The sequence below is a fragment of the Homalodisca vitripennis genome, chromosome 6 (genome assembly GCF_021130785.1).
Source record: "Homalodisca vitripennis isolate AUS2020 chromosome 6, UT_GWSS_2.1, whole genome shotgun sequence".
Taxonomy (NCBI): Eukaryota; Metazoa; Arthropoda; class Insecta; order Hemiptera; family Cicadellidae; genus Homalodisca; species Homalodisca vitripennis.
In genome coordinates this window covers 65278711-65298945 of record NC_060212.1, presented here as the reverse complement: position 1 = coordinate 65298945, position 20235 = coordinate 65278711, and the positions used below count along the sequence as shown (strand labels likewise).

General features: G+C 32.4%; 1 protein-coding gene across 1 annotated transcript in view; it reads right to left on the bottom strand.

Moving 5' to 3' along the window:
* Positions 1–2837: 2837 nt before the first annotated feature.
* Positions 2838–20235, bottom strand: part of LOC124364405 (phospholipid-transporting ATPase ABCA1-like) — an 81260-nt gene continuing 63862 nt past the window's right edge. Inside the window, 9 exon segments of the mRNA XM_046819851.1 lie at positions 2838–3378; positions 4615–4723; positions 7202–7430; positions 8289–8409; positions 9355–9430; positions 14752–14886; positions 15789–15986; positions 16122–16241; positions 19160–19270. Of these exon segments, the coding sequence (XP_046675807.1) occupies positions 3341–3378; positions 4615–4723; positions 7202–7430; positions 8289–8409; positions 9355–9430; positions 14752–14886; positions 15789–15986; positions 16122–16241; positions 19160–19270 (1137 nt within the window). The 3' untranslated portion in view covers positions 2838–3340.

Here is a 20235-nt window from a genome sequence, read left to right as displayed (position 1 = left end):
CTAAGATAATTACATACACTTTTATAAAAAATATTTAATAAAATATTTTAAAAATAAATATTTAATAAAATATTTTATACACTTGTATAAAATATTTCCAAATAATCACAGGATCTCACAAAATACAATCTTCACACACGCCACAATACAAAAACCTCCATAAAGGTTATTCAAAAATATTACTTCATGAACTTAATTGTTGATCAGCTGATATTGCCCAACCTTTGCAAAGAAAATATGACGATAAAAAGTGTTGAATAAATGATCAGCTGTTACTCACAACCTAAACATTAGTTAATATTTTATGCAGATAACAATATGCATTTTTGTGCGTCTCTGTTTTATTTTTAAATAAAGCTAAATTTCAATACCTATTATTAATTTTTTTCCTAACTAATTCACATGAATCTTTTCAGAATTAAATGTTCTACAATTCTGTTTAAGAAAAAAATGACCTTTATTTAACATTTATGGAAGTAATCTTACGTTAAACACAAAAATGTGTTATTTCTTTGCACCAATTCTTGTGTTTAACGTAAGATATCTCTGGAAAGGTACTGCATTTACAGCTCTGGGGACGAATTTAATAAATTTGTCAGATATAAAAACATAAAAAACAATCGTATTTGTATCTTTTGTAACTACCTTTAACCATTTTTATACGGCCCTGACTTCCACCAAGGGTCTGAAATCCGGGCGCGAAATCTTTCGCTAGGCGTAACTCGCTAACGAAGCGTTTCCGGGCATTATGGTTATATGAACTTTTTTACTTGTTTTTAGCTATTATAGAATAAGCTCTCGAGAGATTGCCGTTTAGTTTTGAATCACCCTGTATTAAAACGTTACACCTACCTTTTACAGCTTTTTTATTATATACATTTGAAATAAAAATTCAAACTACTCTTTAACATATCAAAAATTTATATTTTAGCACTTATCATATCTAGTTATAAACTTTTCAATACCTATTGAATAAAATTCTACTGCCTGTGCACATAACGATAGCAGCAACGAGGTGTCACCTCACTTCATTGATTGTCTTTTTTGATTAACAATGTCATAAGAAATCAAGTTTCATCACCTGTGACTATGTTGTTAAGAACATTTTCAGTCACAATCTCGTTTACTATAGTCCCTGATATCTTTTGAACAAGCTTTGAAAGAACCGTGATTGTGAACTTTTGATTTTCTCTAACTTTATGATTGGTTTGCTTACTAGGTCATTTGTAACTCAGGCGAATTGGCCACTTCGCTTTTCATCATGAACATTAGTCTTTTCTTCACAAAACAATTGGACAATTTTTGCAGTATATATATATATATATATATGTCATACGTCTTCTCCATACATAGAACACAATATTCACGATGGATTTATACAAGTTCCATTTTTTACCCAAAAAAACCTGATGAGGCTATGTACTTCACAGTTGGCGGGAGAACTGATTGGGGCGGTCATTTGCCAAATGCATACGGAACGTAGCTATACAGTGTCACCCCCATCCGTTCGATGATCATATGCCTCGGCAAATTACTTTCCGAATGGCTCTTTTACTTAAATTTTGATTGATTTGATCAATGCCCATTTAAAATTAATTGGTAACATAACCTCAATGTCTCAATAAGTTTTCTTTATCAATATCTAGCTAGCAATGTTCCATCAATAGTTATAACAATAAAACACTCATTTCACTCAACTTAGCAAAGTTGAGTATTATAATGTTATTAAATCACATTTTTAAGCAAAGCTGTTACATAGAATTGGCCAAGTTTGAGTTCTATGTGTAAAAATATATGTTTTAATTATTTCTTATTCTGTTTGAGTATTATACTACTACTTGTAATAATAATTCAGCAAAATATTTCTAAAATTTAATAAAAACATAAAATACTATATATATTAAGCCCTAAATATAAAAGTGTTACTTAATAGTATACCTTTATTCTTTGGTTGTTACAAGTTGTAAAGAGCATCTTTGGAAATTGTAACGCATTGAAAAATAATAAATAAAATACAATGATTATGCAATGATCAAAATAAATTACATTAAATAATGAGAATGTTGAGTTAGCTTCGGTTCACCTTCCTCTTAGTGCAGCATCTGGAATCTGACGCTGTCACAGACACCACTCCTGGAATCTGGAGTCATGTTCGTCTGAAGAGATAAAAAAAGTCGGTGACGAAAAGCCGAACTCTACATCATTTCAACATCAGAGACACCTAAAATACAACATTTGGTGTAATCCAGGTGAAGAGGCATGCTCATTTTTTCATCAGGTGCAGTACTATAATGTTTCCAACACGACCTCTAAGCACGATTGAGCAACCGAGTTTTCTAAACATAAAGTCTGTTACAGTGTCAGATTCCAGACACTGCACTAAGAGGGAGGTGAACTTAAACTAATCTCAACATTCACATTGAATCAACGCTTCCCACCACAGCTACATTACACTACATAAATTATATGTAAAATTAAAAACTTTATAGAATAAATTCGTGCAAATTATTATAATTAAATATTTAGTATACAGCAATGCCTTATGAAATTTGAACAGTCAAATAAATATATAAAATATACATAACAATGTAATTTTAGTGTAAAAATTAATGCTTTAGTAATGTAAAATTTATTTTACATTGAAGAAACTTAATTATTAATGAAAAATTTTATTTAGAAATATAAAATATTAGATTATTATTATTATTACTAATACGAAAGTTAATAATGAAATAAAATAACATAATTAATACATTTACAAAAATCTAACAAAACAATATAATATTGCACTAGATTGATCTACCAACAGAGAATGTGTTCTCTGACCAAATAATTCAAACTTGAATAAATAAATAAAAGGAAATATATTTGACTGAGTAAATGTATATGGTACGCCTTTATAAATATGAATATATTGTAAATTCTACGAGTAATTACGTATATGCATTAAAGAAAAAAATGTTTAAGTTAAACAATTAAAAATTGAAATAAAAGTTAAACTAGGAAGTAAAGAAAATAATAAATAAATACAATAAATATTAAATTTTTTTACCTTGTAAAATATTAAACATTTTAATGAGTATTTCTGTGGAAAACCAGAGATACATCTTAACGAGTACATCAACAGTAAAATCAGATCAGTTAAAACAGTTTGATTGTTTAGTAAAATGTAAAATTAATCCTCCACCAACCACTAACGAGTTAACTAAATCTCTATATTTTGTAACTATAACGAATTCTAATATGAGGTAGTTCAGGATCAAAAATAAATAAACTATACTGATCCGACAGAAGGCAATCTCAAATGTCATGGGACTCGACATCGCTGATTTCCATAATGTTAGACTGCAGCGTCTGTGTCTATGTCATCAGGATTTGCTGCAAAACACAATCACAATCAACACAAAATTATACACTTCACAACTCTCCCTGGTAGTTACAGTTACTTAAGAACTATATACCCTTTTAAATTTGAATTACACTTCTTCACAGCAGAATATTTGTAGCTTAACAAAATTGTGTTATTTACATATAGAAATGGTCAATTGATTCAATGCAGTTTTAGAGCAAAAACAGGGTATGATAGGGTTTGTAAGATACTTAAAAATCTTTATTGTTTCTTAAATTTACTCGTAATACTAAAGAATTATTTATTTAATGCAATTGTATATTTAAGTCAAGTAGTTTTTGTGCTCAAACTTCTTAACCCTTTTAGTGCCGAGTGAAATTTTCAATATTTGTACCAGGAATGACAGGCCTTCACATGCATGTTTGTAGTAACATCGCCAGCCACTTTTTGTCAAAATGTACTGGATTTCTTTATAAACCTTTGAAGAGAACCTTCTTAAATTTTTAAGAGAAGTTCATGATTTTTATTTGCCTAATTCTTAAATAGTTGTATAACAATAAACAGATTTTAAACCACTGGATTCCTCATTTTATTTAGTACAAATTCACAAAATGCTTAATGGACTTAAATATTGTGGAAGTAAAGAAAAAACCCAAAATTGTACTAAACTAAAAACCATTTCATTCTACAACATAGATATGGTGGGAAGGGTTTTGATTTAATGTGAATGTTATGTTTAGCTCCAGTTCACCTTCCTCTTATTGCACTGTCTGGAATCTGACTCTGTCACAGACACGTTATGCTGTAGCTACGTTATGTGTAGAAAACTCGGTTTCTCTACCATGCTTAAAGATCGTGTCTCAAACATCGTAGTAAACTCAATTGCACACCTGATAAGACAATGACCTCATCATGTAGATTACACTATATTTTGTAGTCTAGGTGTCTGTGATGTTAAAATAATGTAAAGAGTTATTTTGAGCTTCTTCGTCGCCACCTTTTTGGATCTCTTTAGATAAGCATGACTCCAGATTCCAGGATTCAAGTCTGTGACAGCTTCAACTTTCAGAAGCTGCACTAAGAGGAAGGTGAATTAGAGTTAAACCCAGCACTCAAACCAAACATTTACATTGAATCAACCCTTCCTACCATAGTAACGTTATGAGTAGAACTTACGTAAACATAATTTCTACAAAACTTTTGCAAGTTATGAAAAAAAATTGTAATAACTAATTAATATACACAATTATGAATTTTTAACTTACCTCTGCAACACTTATTGCATTTGAGCATTACTGCACGTCTCACATGTTTAAATATACCTCGTTTGGACTTGACTGCATCAGACTGTTCACTGGCAAACCGTAAGAACACCTGCAGAGTTAAATTTTAATTAGTATTTGAGCATCACTGCACGTCTCACACGTTTAAATATACCTAGTTTGGACTTGACCGCATCAGACTGTTCACTGGCAAACCGTAAGAACACCTGCAGAGTTAAATTTTAATTAGTATTTGAGCATCACTGCACGTCTCACACGTTTAAATATACCTAGTTTGGACTTGACCGCATCAGACTGTTCACTGGCAAACCATAAGAACAATTGCAGAGTTAAATTTTAATTAGTATTTGAGCATCACTGCACGTCTCACACGTTTAAATATACCTAGTTTGGACTTGACCGCATCAGACTGTTCACTGGCAAACCGTAAGAACACTTGCAGAATTAAATTTTAATTATTTATTTACTTTATTTTGGTTTGTGAAGTAGATCAAAACTGCAGCGTTTAAATTGAGCTAAACAAATTATTTAGCCCCTTTATATTTCTTACTATAGCGTAACTCCTAAGAAAGTATTCAACTAAAACTGCCAAAATATAAGAATTTGGAATAAATGTATGTTTTAGAGCACTTTTTGATACTTGATATGTCTTCTTTTAAATAGACTACGAATATAATCTCATAATGTACTTTTACTAAACAATTTTAATTTAAGTAATATTTTTAGAAAGAAAGTATTTTTTATTTACTATTAACTTAATTATTTTCACTTTAGACAGATTTATGAAAATCATGTATAGTCTAATTCATAAGTCATTCTTTATTTGTACATGACTTATTATAAATGGGCACAAGGTACACTGTACTTAGGACATACCAAGGTGTATCGTAAAAACATGAAATATAAACTAACCTAACTAAAACTAAAATACATTTTGTATAGACAATTTGTACTTAATACGGATAATACAATCGAAATAAATAAAAAGGATCAAATCAAAACACTACAAAATCTTCATCATTTACTTGTTAAATAATTATAAATAAAATATTTAATATTCCATACTCGTGACCAGAAACACTGATTGGCATGACTCATTTCTTGACTATATACATATATTTATGATAAAAATGTATTTTTGTAATTTATATGCACAAATTATTCCATATACATCCCATAGTTGATGAAAAATATTTTTAAATTCTCCGTATTGATAGAGGAACCATTTTGTGGTAAGATTTAAACTACAAAAATAAATTCTTTAGTGTTTCAGAGAAAGTATTGTGGATTTGTAGATAATTTATCTCTGGTTTCTAACTCCAATTGTATTAAAACAAAAGTGAAAGAAAGAGATTACACTTGTGAAAATTATAAGTGAAAATTTTTACTAAAATCCAAACTTGACTAATCATTAAGAATGTTCATTAGTGATTAATGATAACATCACAGTAATTAATAAGTGGAATTAAGGATAAACATTATAATTTTGGATCTGAACCATTTAAGAGGCAGATGTATCTGCAGCCATCTTGATTTTGATCTCATAAAAACAATATTAAGCCTCCAAATCTTTTACGCCCTTATTTTTAATATAGAATCATGGTAGATGCCTCATTTTAAATATATAATTAACACGCATCCAAATGCTTTTTAGTTTCTTTTGGTATTGTATTTGTTATTCAGTAAAATCTTTTTGTACATTTATGTTTAGAATATTTATAAAGTATTGACTTAAAAAGAAAATTGAAAAACGTTGTATGCGAAACACAAGGCCAAACCACAATTCATAATACGTAATAACACATCCTCAAAAATGATCCAGGATACTAGAAGTTTTATAAACTTTCTTACAGTCCGTTTTCTGTAGGAATGGCCTGAAATATAAGTCCTAAAATTATTTATCTTTAACGCTATATACTACCCATTATTTTAATATAAAGTAATGAGGATATACTATTAAGTACAGAGCTTTAAGAATTGTCTTTAATATTCATACCAGATTCTAAATGGAAGTTTACTGAACCAAACAGAATAAAATAATCTGAAATACTAAATTCCAAAATACCACACTAGTGACATATAATATGTAATATAGTTACATATAACTTTTGCAAGAAACACTGATATTAAGATTCATGTGAGTAATAGTTAATATAACATTTAACTATTTTATGTAATTCTTTAACACGTTTGCAACATCCGAAATATCATACTTTTTAAAATGATAATGCAATTTCAACCAAAAGTGAAAAATGCTCTAATTTTTTCAATAAACATGTTCTGGAGTTATTAATAGTCTCCTTGAACATATTTTCAATGTCAAAAAATAAACTGGATAATATTTAAAGAATATTAGAAAACCATTGGTGCATGACACACCAGTGGGGCATGATGCACATTTGTAATAGATGGTGAGTCACTCCGTTTGTTTAAAAAGACTCTTAGCCTTTCCTCTCTTTATCGTACGATACATCTAACTTTCACTTCCAATCAGCCTTATCTACAACCCTTCCTTTCATCCTTCTAAAGTTAATGAAATGAAAAAAGTCTCAGAATGTTTAGAAATTACCTCTTCTAGAGTGGTCTGTGAGAGTGAAAAGTCTTGTACGAGACCCTGTTCCTTGGCCCGTTCCATTGTAGAGAACACAATGTCCAGTTTGGCACTCAGCTGGTACCTCAGCTGGTTGTAGTGTGCCTCCATCAGCACAGACGAGTTTAACTCTTCAGCGATCAGCTGTTTGGTCGCCTCTTCCTGGTCCGGGTTGCATCTCACCACCAGACTGTAGCCTCCACCGTACCTGAACATTTGTGATGTTGTAACATTGGGAACACATCAATGGATGCCAAGATCTACATCCTATCAAAAAGTCAAGATACACTGAGATCCTTCAGCAGCACTTATGTGCCCAAGTTGGTCTGGGACTGTCTAAAGTCCTGGCTGCCCAAAATAGTATTTTACTTTGATATGAGTACCAGGGCATGCAGGAATTACAGGAAATAAGACGGTGGACAGGTTGGAGAGAACTGTACCTACATCGCAACTCATATGCCCAGAACCCGTTTGTGGCTTGACCAAGTATCAAGTCATATATACTGTCACAAAATGGGTGACTATAGAGAATTCTCTCAACTAGAAAAGCTTCCCAGGTCTGAAACAAGCGGAAGCTGTGTCATAGATCTTTTATCAATAGACATCAAAGGTATTTTTTTAATTCAGAAGACAGGTCATCAGATTATTCTCCAATCTGTTGACTGGACATTGCCCACTCAACTAACCACCTTTAAAACATTGATATGTCTGATTTGGACATATGTCATTTCTGCAAGGAGTCCAAGTTTACATTTATATACATCATATTGACGGGAAAGGGATTGCCCTAACTAGGTGAAATACTTTTACAAGGTTTTTCTAAACCATGCTGGGGTAGGATTTTTAGCTCCAAGAGATGCTCAAGAGCCTCAATATGACCTGGGTTGACTACATATAAGGGTTGTCACAATAAATTCTCTCGTTTGCAGTGACAAAGACATTTTCTTGTCTTATTGACCCTATTGTATTGTATAGTAATATTATTATTCCATCGTCTTTTTGTATCTGTATTTCTATTAGATATAATTAGACAGGAATTTATAGCAAGACAAATAAGACCACTTACTTAGTCTTGAGGTGCTGCACACTCCCTAGACACTTGAACTCTCCATTAACCATGATTGTGAGCCTTGTACAGAGAGCCTCACACTCCTCCATGCTGTGAGAAGTCAGGATGACAGACCTTCCTGCAACATCAATTAGTTCTTATTTTTGTCTACAAACGTTACAAGATAAGATGAAATTATTTGTTAGGAGATTTTTATTTAAGCCTACCTGAAAAAAATGGCAAGACTGAAAGGAAAAAATTGGGTTGAAACATACAAACCCTGGAAAATATTTTTTTCTACATGTACTAAAACCAACAAAAGACATAAAAATGTTACAACTGTATTATTAGTTTGATATGGTAAGTATGATAATAGTGTTCCTTGAAATCACTTGACAGTTTAAAAATCTGCATCATTTTGTTTATCTTAGGAAATAATTAAGCTTATAATTTTCCACAGACACGAATAGCCGCCATATAAAACCTATTTATTGTAAAGAAACTGGCTAACAAATTTAGCCAAACTAGCTATGTATAAGTACTATGTCTGTACTAAGTTTGATTTTGAATTAGCTAGAAATTACGGTAATTATCATGACCAAAATTATTTTTCCAATGTTACTGTAAACCACCCAAAAAATTTTGGAATATTTTTTTTTAGTATGAAACACATTTTATTTGAATATTGGTGGTGAATATAAACAGATCCTGAAAATGGCAACCAATTTGGGAATACAACAGTCACTCCACTGTCATAGCAACTGAGTACGTGTCACGGCCATAAAAAAACATTATTTTATTGTAAAGAGAATTTAATTCTTTAATCATTGGAATATAGATATGCTAGTTAAAAATGTATTGAAAACATCATGTTGCAGAAAAATAATTACACAACAATAAAATGTGTACACAACATTTTTGGGGGAAAACTCACAACTATATGTCATTATAAAACAGCCAAAGAATTAAGAAACTAGCATGTGTCACAAAATGAAAAAAAAATGAATATAAATAAAATATCTCAGAAATGTAAAGACTACTTAAATTTAATAAGCTTAAATTATTTATATTTATTCACACAAACCTTGTCTCACTATGTCTTGAATACAACTCCACAAAAATCTTCTCGACTTAGGATCCATGCCACTGGTAGGCTCATCCTATTAAACATAAAAGTTATTTCAAAAATATATAATGAACTAAGTACTAAAACTTAATACATCATTTAATACATTTTGAATTAATTTGATTTACAGGTGTGGAACCTAGTAGATCATACTGATTCCATGACATTCTACTGACACCACAGTTCATTAAAAAATATTGTTGTGGTCATAACAAAGCTGCTTGTTTTTATCTCCGGAACTATTCTTAAATCACTACTGCTTTACAACAATATCCATTACAATCCAAAATCTACAAATTATGCTCAACCAAACCAAATCATAAAATCGACATGACTTGTGAATAAAAACATCTTTACTAATAACTTACAAAACAAAAGACAAACTGACAACAACATAACACAAACTATTACATGTTATTCAATAACACGATGTCAGTTATCAGATTAACAGATAATATGCTAAAACAATAAATCAAAACAAGGTGACACTGTTGAACTGATGAAACTGAGTGAGTGGATTCATTATGGTATATAGGTAGTTTGTCTGCTCTTACAAGGAGGTGCCCAAAAGAAACCAGGATTATTTTTTAAATGCTATATATTTTTAAATTTTTCACAAAAAAACCTTATCCCCTTAAAAATACTTTCCATTACAACTAATACATTTGTCCCACCTGTGTTTCCAAAGTTCAAAACATTTTTGTACTCATCTTTAAAAATGGCTGACAGCTCCTCACTCGTTTTTTCTTGATCTTTTCAATTTTGTCAAATCGGTGTAATTTCATGTCCCTTTTCATGCGTGGAAATAACAAAAGTCACACAGGCAGCAGAAATATGCCATTTTTGGCCAAAAACTGTCTAACAGAGATGGCTGCAGGTGCGTTGTCGTAGTGGAAGAACCAGTCTCCTGTCTGCCACAAATCGGGTCTTTTTTGACCAACACTGCTGCGCAATCTTCTTAAAACTTCCAAATAAAAGATTTGATTGACAATCTGACCTGAGGGACCAAACTCTGAATGAACTGTGCCCTTGGCATCAAAAAAGCAAATCATTATTTGATGTTTGATTTGACTTTACGAAATTTTTTTGGACGGGGTGACGATGACGTCTTCCATTTGACTTGACTGTTGCTTTGTTTCTGAGTCATAACCATTATAACTCATTACCAGTTATTTAAATATAAATGATCTTTGACAGAAAATCTGGATCAGTTTTAAGCTGTTGTTTCAAAACACGAAATGTTTCAAATTGATGTTCCTTTTGATTGTCAGTCAGAACCCAAGGAACAAACTTTGCAGTAACTCTTTTTATTCCTAAATCTTCCGTTGAAATTCACTGAACCGAGCTTCAAGATAACCCACTAATCTCTGACAGTTGATGAGTTACCTGCTGATTCCAATGGTAAAAATTGTATTGCTATTTTGGCAACAGTGATGTCACAGTGACATCATAAATCTTGCCAGAAAGATTGTCTTCATCTATCCATTTTGAAAATTAGTTATATATCATGGTTATGGTTTATAGATTGTTATAGTTTTGATTTAGGCTATACTATGCTAAATTTGGGCATTAAAAAAAAAAAAAATAGTGTAAAAATTATATTTTTGTTGTAATTTTTAAAAATAATTGCACCCATAGTAACAAGTTTAGCCCATCATGTACATATCTGTAGTTTTTACAATATACAATTTTTTGCAAGAAAACCTGGATACTATTACACATTTTCTGAAAGTAGATAAAACTGGGAATACATTGGCTATCAGATTCTAATATTTATAATATTATCACACTTTACAAGGGATAGTCCTACCACTTTTCAAAAAAAAGTTTAGTGCAGTCTTTTTTATGTTTTATGTACAATGTTTTTACTCCATAATTATTCCCACATTTTCAAATTCAAATTATTCATCTTTAAATACATACATTGTTTAGACGTATATCTCAGACGTCAACTGTAAAACTATGATACAAGCTAATTATCTTTCCGAACACAATTCAAACAGCTAGTGCTTAGTACAAAATAAAACTATGTGGCACTTACAAATTCTTCTAAGGAGTAAAACTCCCTGTCTACAAGGTATGTTTTATGTGTTTTAAAATTATTTACCTTTGTAAGTTTTTACAGAAGGTAACATATTATAGAACAAACATTCCACATGTGACACCTGATCCTCAGAGAAAGTAAGACGATGTCTGGGATTACGGAGATCATTGCCATGCCTGGTTGAAAACCTGTGATCCACGTTAACTTTCCGAAGGTTCTGAGAGTGAGATGAACCACCCCAAACTTCTATTCCAAAGGAAATAAGGGAAAAGAAACGACCATGATACACAACCAACAATGCTTTCTGGTCCATACGTAGATGTAATATCCTGAAAGAAAGTTTGACTTAATTTGCTACAATGATCTGAGATATGTTGAGGCTAGGACAGTTCACTATCAAATATTAACCAAAGGAATTTAACTAAAGAGCATTCCCTAACTCCAAATGCATCTAGAGACATTGATTGACGGTTTTTTGATGTGTGTTAGAAATGAAACAAAAACAGTTTTATCAGAGTCAATTGGGGCAGCTCTAATTTGTTATTTCATAGCCATTTATTTAACATTGTTATAGAAGTGAAAATTGCGGCCTGTAGGCTATGAGGACCTCTAAACAGCAATGTTGTGTCATCTGCATATAGGAAAAACTTTTCTAAAGGAAGGCCCAAAACCATATCATTTATATAAATGAAAAATAATACAGGTCCCCTGGGGCACTTCAAGTTTTGTTTTCACTATCTGAGAACAAGTCCCCGACACCCCCACAAACTGCTGACGATTCGATAGGTAAGATCTGAACCATGATAGAGATATTCCCTCACGCCATAAACTTTCAGCTTGTTGCAGAAAATATCATGGTCCACTCTGTCAAATGCATTTGATAATTACAAAAAAAACTCCCAGAGCATGTTCACGATTTTCCAACAGTTTCAGCACCTTCTCAAACAAAATTACCCAATGCCTGCGTATTAGGTAAGAAATGGGTACAAGAATTGATTTTTATACTTGTTTTAAAAGAGTACTAGACATTCCGTCATTACCAGCCGATGGTTTTGATTTCAGACACAAAATAATATGTTAAACTTCCACAGGAGAGGAGGTTGGGGACATAAAAGTTTTTTTCATTTACAAAGCCCAAATTGTTTTAAATACTCCAAGTCTATTTGTAGAAGTAAATCATAAAACTTAAAAACATTTGTTTGTGAAAAAATTCTATTTGTAAAGTTATTATTCTGTGGTGGAAAATATTTCAGATTGGTGGATAACTGTGTCTCATGATCGGATGAAGTGGAAAAAATATTACTGCATGTTATAGTTCACTATTATTATTTGTTACTACATTATCAATAAGGGAACTACTATTACAAGTGACTCTGGTTGGCTGGTATAGCAGCTTACACAAGTTATATGAATAAAATATATTTCTAAGTGACTTTACTTACAATAGAATAATAATGACTTTAATTTTAATAATAATTAAAATTAAGAAAATTTTTTTTTCCATTTGCCACATATTAGAAAGTAACAATGTTCCTTTTTAACATAAAGATAAGCCTATCTATTCCTTCTAAAAATTAATTTTCCTTTTTCTCAGGAGGTATGTGTGTTCACACATACTTACTTACTGCCGTGGCTCCTGGTACCCAAGGTGGTACTTTGCCTCGCCAACACACTGCCTCCAGATCTCTCTATCCATTGCCTCTTCTTCCCAGTTTTCTTATGTCTCTTCTGATCTGGTCTCGCCATCTCAACTTGGGCCTTCCTGGTGGTCTTCTGCCCTCCGGATTGTTTACAAGGACGTTCTTGATTAAGGAGTTGTCCTCCTTCCTTAGTAAATGGCCAGCCCATCTCATTCTTCTACTTCTCACTTCGGCCACTATGTCTGGGTCCATATATAGTTGCCTCAACTCTACATTATGTTTTATCCTCCACTCTCCATCTTCAAGGGTTGGCCCATAGATTTTTCTCAATAATTTGTTCTCAAATACTATCAAACGTTTTTCTGTTTTTTTTACTTAACACCCAGTTTTCTGAGCCATATAACAGAACTGGTCTTATAATGGTTTTATATGTACGGAGTTTGGTTTTGTGTGATAGTAGTCGAGAGCTTAATAGCTTGTGGCATGCTGATAAACTTCTGTGTGCTGCATTTATCCTTTGTTGTATTTCCATGTCTTCTTCATTATTATTCGTCAGCATTACTCCCAAATAAGTGAAGTTGTTTACTTTTTCAAATTTGTGCCCTTCTATTTCAATATTATATTCATTGTTTATTTGGGTTTTTCTCCCACACTCCATTATTTTGGTTTTCTCTTCATTTATGCTTAAACCAACTTTTTGTTTAGGAGTTTTGCGACCAGCACTTTCAGCTCTTCTTTACTCTTCGCTATAATTGCAACATCATCCGCAAATGCAAGAACGTTCACACATATAACATAAAATTAATAATAATTTTCCTTTACCAAATTTCACTTTGTAATTTTGCTGATACAATACAGCATTAAAAATTTTCCAATTACAAAACTCATCAACTAAGTCATTTCTGTTTTCAACACAGAACAATTACAAACAAAACTACAGTCATTAAATTAAATCGGCACTCTTCCACCCAAAACTAGCTCTCTACAAAATTTTGCAATGTAAGTGAAATTTTATAAGACAAGAAGCTCACAATAATTTTGGAATTTGTGGTATATGAAGCCTGAAGCTCGTCAATGTTATGACGACACTTCTGATGCTTAAATGGTAAACAGTGTATACAAATTATGGTCATTTAAATCAAGGATTATTTCCTGAAAAAATAATGTATTACACGTAATAATGTATAATTACGTTTATAGCAAAAATGTATTTTTTATAAAAGTACACGTATAAAACACTAAACAATGGTCTGTCATCTGAAGAAAAAATTACTGCCAGTTCAAAGATTAAAGGTTTAAGAATGGCAAAATATGGTTTGGTGATGAATTTTTCAATTAAAATTACGGTACAGTTTTATATGACTAGGAAACAGATTCAGATTCAAAAAATTTCTGAATTTAACAATTACTACTTTTTTGTGACTTTCTGCACTTGTGTGATATTTAGTTGTGAAATATTTAGAAATTAAATAATCAACATAGAAAATTACAATTATATGAAAGTAAGACCAGAGATTCAACCATAAATCACTCCAAATTAATTATGGAAAGCGATAAATTCTGATGAATAAAAACAAATTTGTTAGTTACATTTTGATAACTAATTTGAATAATTTATTCATTTAATAAATGCTAAATAGAGTTGAATATCTGTTGCAAATTGTATCTCACCAAGAACACCAATGGAGGGTTGCCCAGTAGCGCGATGGCTGTTGACAGTTTCCGCTTGTTGCCGCCAGAGAGCGTACGAGAGAGCCGGTCTGAATAATGACCCAGACCCAGGTGCTTTAGGCTCCAGTCCACTGTCTAAATACATTCATCACTTCAGTTTTTCTAAACTTTAAAATATTATTTTTGAAGAATCATGGAGGAATGTTTAATATCCACAGAGAAAAGGCATTAAGTTTCAACATTAATTACAAAGACAAGATATTACTTTTACCCTACGCACGTCACTAATAAATCCATTAACTTTCCTATAACACCAAGACAAGTAAATAATATTGTTTCTTCTAATAATATAAGTTCAAAGCTAGTTTTTAATATAACTAAATTTTAAAAGGTAAAAGCCAAAAATGTATAAAGGAGGGAATTTTACTTAAAGTTAGCGTATTTATTGATAAAAATAAAAAGAACTATTTACAAAACTGTTTATTTCAAATAAATTTTAATTTAATTGCAAAATGTAACTAAACTGAAAAGTTTAATTACATTTTACTATAGAACAAGATAAATATTTCAAACTAATCACAACAATACCACATGATGAAGAATAATAACGAGATACGTAGCAAACACGCACTCGTTACAACCGAGACAGCAGTAATACGTGCCGCTTATATGATTTGTTCTGGTTCTGTAGGAGACACAGAACTGACAAGCAGGTGGTCAGTGGAGTTAGAAAAAAGGCACTCCCCTCCCCCTGCTGCAGAGTGAGGGTCATTTAGAAGTACTTCCTTGACAACCGCGATAAGCACGGAGCATACATTTCTAAGGGCCTTTTGTGAACTGAAAAACTCTCCAAGAGACATAATCTATAGCATAGGATATAACTGTATTTGGCGTTTTGTTCAAAGTCTTCCATATCCATCTATGGCGTAGGAAGGGTCAAGTGAGAAACTGTAAACTATAAAATCTAATTAAAAAAAACAACAACTTTTATAAAGTTTGCTTTGAATAAGGCAAAAAATGTTCACAAATCAACTGACCTGCTGTAGCTTGTGACTGGAAATATTCCTTAGTCTGGCATAAAACTCGAGGTGTTCTCGTGGAGTTAGGAGGGGATCTAGTGCATCGAACTGAGGACAGTAGCCCAGCATCGAGCGCACAGTGTCGATATCCTTTACAACATCAAACCCCTTCACTGTGGCCTCACCACTCGTTATACTGGTGGCGCCCGTCAACATCTGGCACAAACAGATCCACCCGTCAGTTACTTTAATTTTGAACCCCTTGTCTACACAATATAAAGGAACACAACAGCATCTTTACAATCAGACTAAAGCACCCATCAGTTACAATATCAACTATATATTAAATACCTTGAATGTTGATGTTTTCCCTGCTCCATTCAAGCCCAACAGCCCAAAGCATTCACCTTGCTGCACTCCCACACATATCTGGTTGACAGCTGGCTTCACACTTCCGCTCTGCTTGTAAACCTGAAGTATCACAATTTTCATTAATTAAACACCTACTGAATTACATCACCAGCAATGAATTCTGTAAGTACAAAATAATATCAGTCACCATTTGTATTGTGCTTGAATTACAATTTAATTTAATTCATCGTATTAGTCTGTTATAAAATTGCCATTGTGTATTTGTATTTAATGTAAATTTATATTTGACAATTGGAATGTAAAATAAATATTATAATTCATTACAGGTAGCCCAGAATAATATCATGTGAAACTTTTCTGAGAATAAAGAATTATTTTTTTATTTTAATCTGTGTATTACCTTCACCATTAAAATGAACAACTGGTATATTATTATGGTTCTGAGATAAAAACATTCTGCTGCTCAATAGGTATTTTGGCACATATATTGTGTGACATTAATCCAGCCTTTAGCTATGCAACAACAACCCCCAAGAAAAGAAATGTCCTCTCTTGAATATCAGACACCAAGTGCATTCTGTGAACAATTATTAACAATTTTGCAATCGGGAGGCCACTAATGTGGCCAAAACTTGTTTCTCACTCAGTTCGGATGTAGTCTTAGGTGGTTGTCCTCTCAGCTCCCAGGACCACGCATAGTGCCAGCTGCATTCTCTATCACTACTTAGTGCTTGTGTAACCATGTACGTAACTTTACTCAGATTTAAATGGCAGTATTTGACTTTCAACTCTTTAAATGACTAAGATTTAAATTAAATCCTTGAATAATTAAAAATAATGTATTAACCTTAGTGTTGAAACTTGACTTTGATTTTAAATTAATCAAGCAATATGTAATTTAAGTTACAGTTAAAGTTTTAAAAGATTTTTATTTGCAGAATAAAAATAAAATCAGTCTCAAGTAGATCTCTAATACCAACAGAATGTAAACTCATTTCTTTACTTTGAGCTTCAAATCTGCCAAATGCACTACTATTTTATTTTAATAAATTGATAGGATACACTATAGCGAATACACTGACTGACAATCGGAAAAAACAATTCTGACTGATGTTTACTATGGTATGTGCTGAAAGTAGAGTAATATTAATTTAGTTATTTATTTAACAAATAGATTGCACCACTTTCCAGTCACAACTGTTAAGGATTGAATTTTATTACTGTGCAATACAATGTGTCACATGTAGTGGCCTGAGATGGCAAAATAGCGAACACAAGTATTTGAGTGTATAAACGGTTTAAAGGTGGCCGCAAAGACACAAGTGACGACACACACTTTTGGCAGACCATCATCATCAATAACTAGTGCTAACATTGAAAAGAGCGGTAAACTTGTTCGACTATACAGTATTACCGATAATTAGTCAGAATAACTAAATTAGCATCGTGACTACTACCTGAGCGATTTGTGGAAAAAGAATCCTCCACTAGGAAAATACGCCAGGTCACAAAGATTTGTCAGTGAAGATATTTTTGGACAAACACCACATCCCCGTCTTATATCACCCACCCTACTCACCTGATTTGGCTCCCTTTGACTGTTTTTTGTTTCCTAAAGTCAAGTCAGCTTTGAAGGGAAAGAGATTTGAGACTGTTGAAGCACTAAAAGTATAAGTGACGGAAGTCATGGAGAGGGTAACAGAAAATAATCAGTTAAGGGCGCAATAAGTACAGGAGCTGAAACACAAGGTGGCGGGGGAGGGGAATCATGTAAATGGCTGTTTCGTGAGGGCAAAGATATTAATTAAGAATAATAAGAGCTATGCAATTGTAGGGCATAGTTACAATTGGTTAACAGTACATTATTTCGGAGGACCATTCAGACCTCAAATGGACAAAACCAGAAAATGATGGAGGAGCTACTAACACAGGCTACATTATTGAATACAAAGAGAAGTTCGGCAAGGGCTGGGTGGAAGGCAGGGTGATTGATGGAGACGTTTAAGCCCCCACCATCGATGGGCTGAAGGAGGCAACTCATTAAGAATTCCGCATCAAGGCTGTCAATAAAGCCGGCCCCGGAGAGCCTAGCGATACTACAAAACCAACCATTGCCAAGTGCAGATTTGTGAAACCTTTTAATATTGGAGATGACCTGCAAAACCTAGTAATAAAGAAGGGCCAATTAATCAGGTATGATATCAAATACAGAGGTGAACCTGAACCTGAGGTGATATGGCAGCTGAATGGTGTTGAAATCAAGGATGACAACGACAAGACAACAATAAATAGACAAGTACGAACACAACACTGTGGTGTGACAGAAGTCAGTACATTGTTCTCGATTAAATATCCAAGCCTATCGGACCCCTGGAGCCTATTGAAGTGCGGGCAAACCACATAACAGTGCAGTGAAACAAGCCCAAAGATATCGGAGGATCTGACAGCATAGGATACGTCATTGAGAAAATGGACATGGACACTGAACGAAGGAGGGAGAATCTGAGCCTTTAGAGACCGAACAAGCCATTTTTGTCAAGAATCCTTAAGATGAGTCTGGAAAGCCAACAAACAAAGAAGTTGTGGATTGGAATAAGGACTGAGCGGTGGCATCAGTACGCCTGGTTATTTTAGGTATTGCGCCTATAGGGGTAAGCATTGCCTGATCCTATTTCTCTCTCTCACTCTGTCTTCATACAATTAATCGCTACTACGTGTTCAAATCAATGTCTGTTACAGACTAACGCTAAATAAATTACGTAAATTAATTAAATTATTATATTTATAATTTAGAGAAAGAGAGCTTAATAAAAAAATACTAAAACTAATAATTAAATTATTTATTAATTATTTTCCAACAGCCGTACGATATTCAGCCTTATTGCTTTCATTCTGTGACTCTGCTAATACTAATCCGATCATTTTCTAGCCACACATTATTTGTATACATTTATGTAAAAAGGAGTATTACACTGAAAACCCTACCAATTAGTCAGACAAAATTTGAAATGCTGTACCTTTGATAGATCCTTCACTACCAAGATGTCTGTGTCTCTGTCACCAGAGTGTAGTCTTGACCTCTCTGCAAGGACATCTTCCTCATCAACAGGTTCAGGTAACTGGATAACCTGATATGCATGAACAAACTATAGTCAATAGTCAATATTCAATCATCTTTATTTACATATCATCAAGATCTGTATTGGCGTAAACAAAATAAATAAATAAATAATTAACATACATCACTAAATAGCTTCAGTTTCTTGCTTTACAATGTCTTGACCTTGAACTAAAATTAGTTTTACAGTTTCACAAATTTTTACTAAAATAAATAGAGTGTAAATGTGAAATAGAAAGACTAATTTATATGAAAACTAAAAAAATAATGGAAAAGCTTTTAGTATAACATTTAGCTGACATTTCTAAGAATAAATTAGTATTGGGGATAAAGTTTGTAAAACGACAATTGATCTAAAGATAGGAAGAAAGCAGAGCAGCATCCTACATTTTCATGCCATATAACAACTAATGAAAAATTAGGCAAATAAATTTAAAGTTTTTAGTTTTTTTAATAAAAAAATTAGCCTACTTAATAAGCACACCCTACTTAATCTCCAAAGTTGCACACCCAACTGTTAACTTTTTTCTCTAAAGCCTACATCAAACTAAATTGATGCTCTAAATGTAACATGTTACAAATCATTTGACTTCAGAATAAAGAAGCTTTATTATCATTAAATGCATTAAGATACATACATTATCAGTAATATAGTAATTATCTACTAAAGCAAAAATAAAGACTATATAACAGCTATCTAGGCCTGAAGATCAACACTAATAAAATATTTTAGTGTTAAATTAAAATGTTTAAAATAGCAAAATAAATACACGATTTACCTAACAAGGTAAGAAAACATCAAACCACATGTTCCATGAACAGGCTTCGCTTAGGTTCAAAGCATAATTTCAAGTTTACTAGTAATTTTATTAATGACAGATAGAACAGTGACAATCATATGGCAAAGAAACTTTTAAATCTCCCAGCAAACAAAAAAGAAATTGTGCCAGTCTACAAGTGATAGGCTTCAACGAT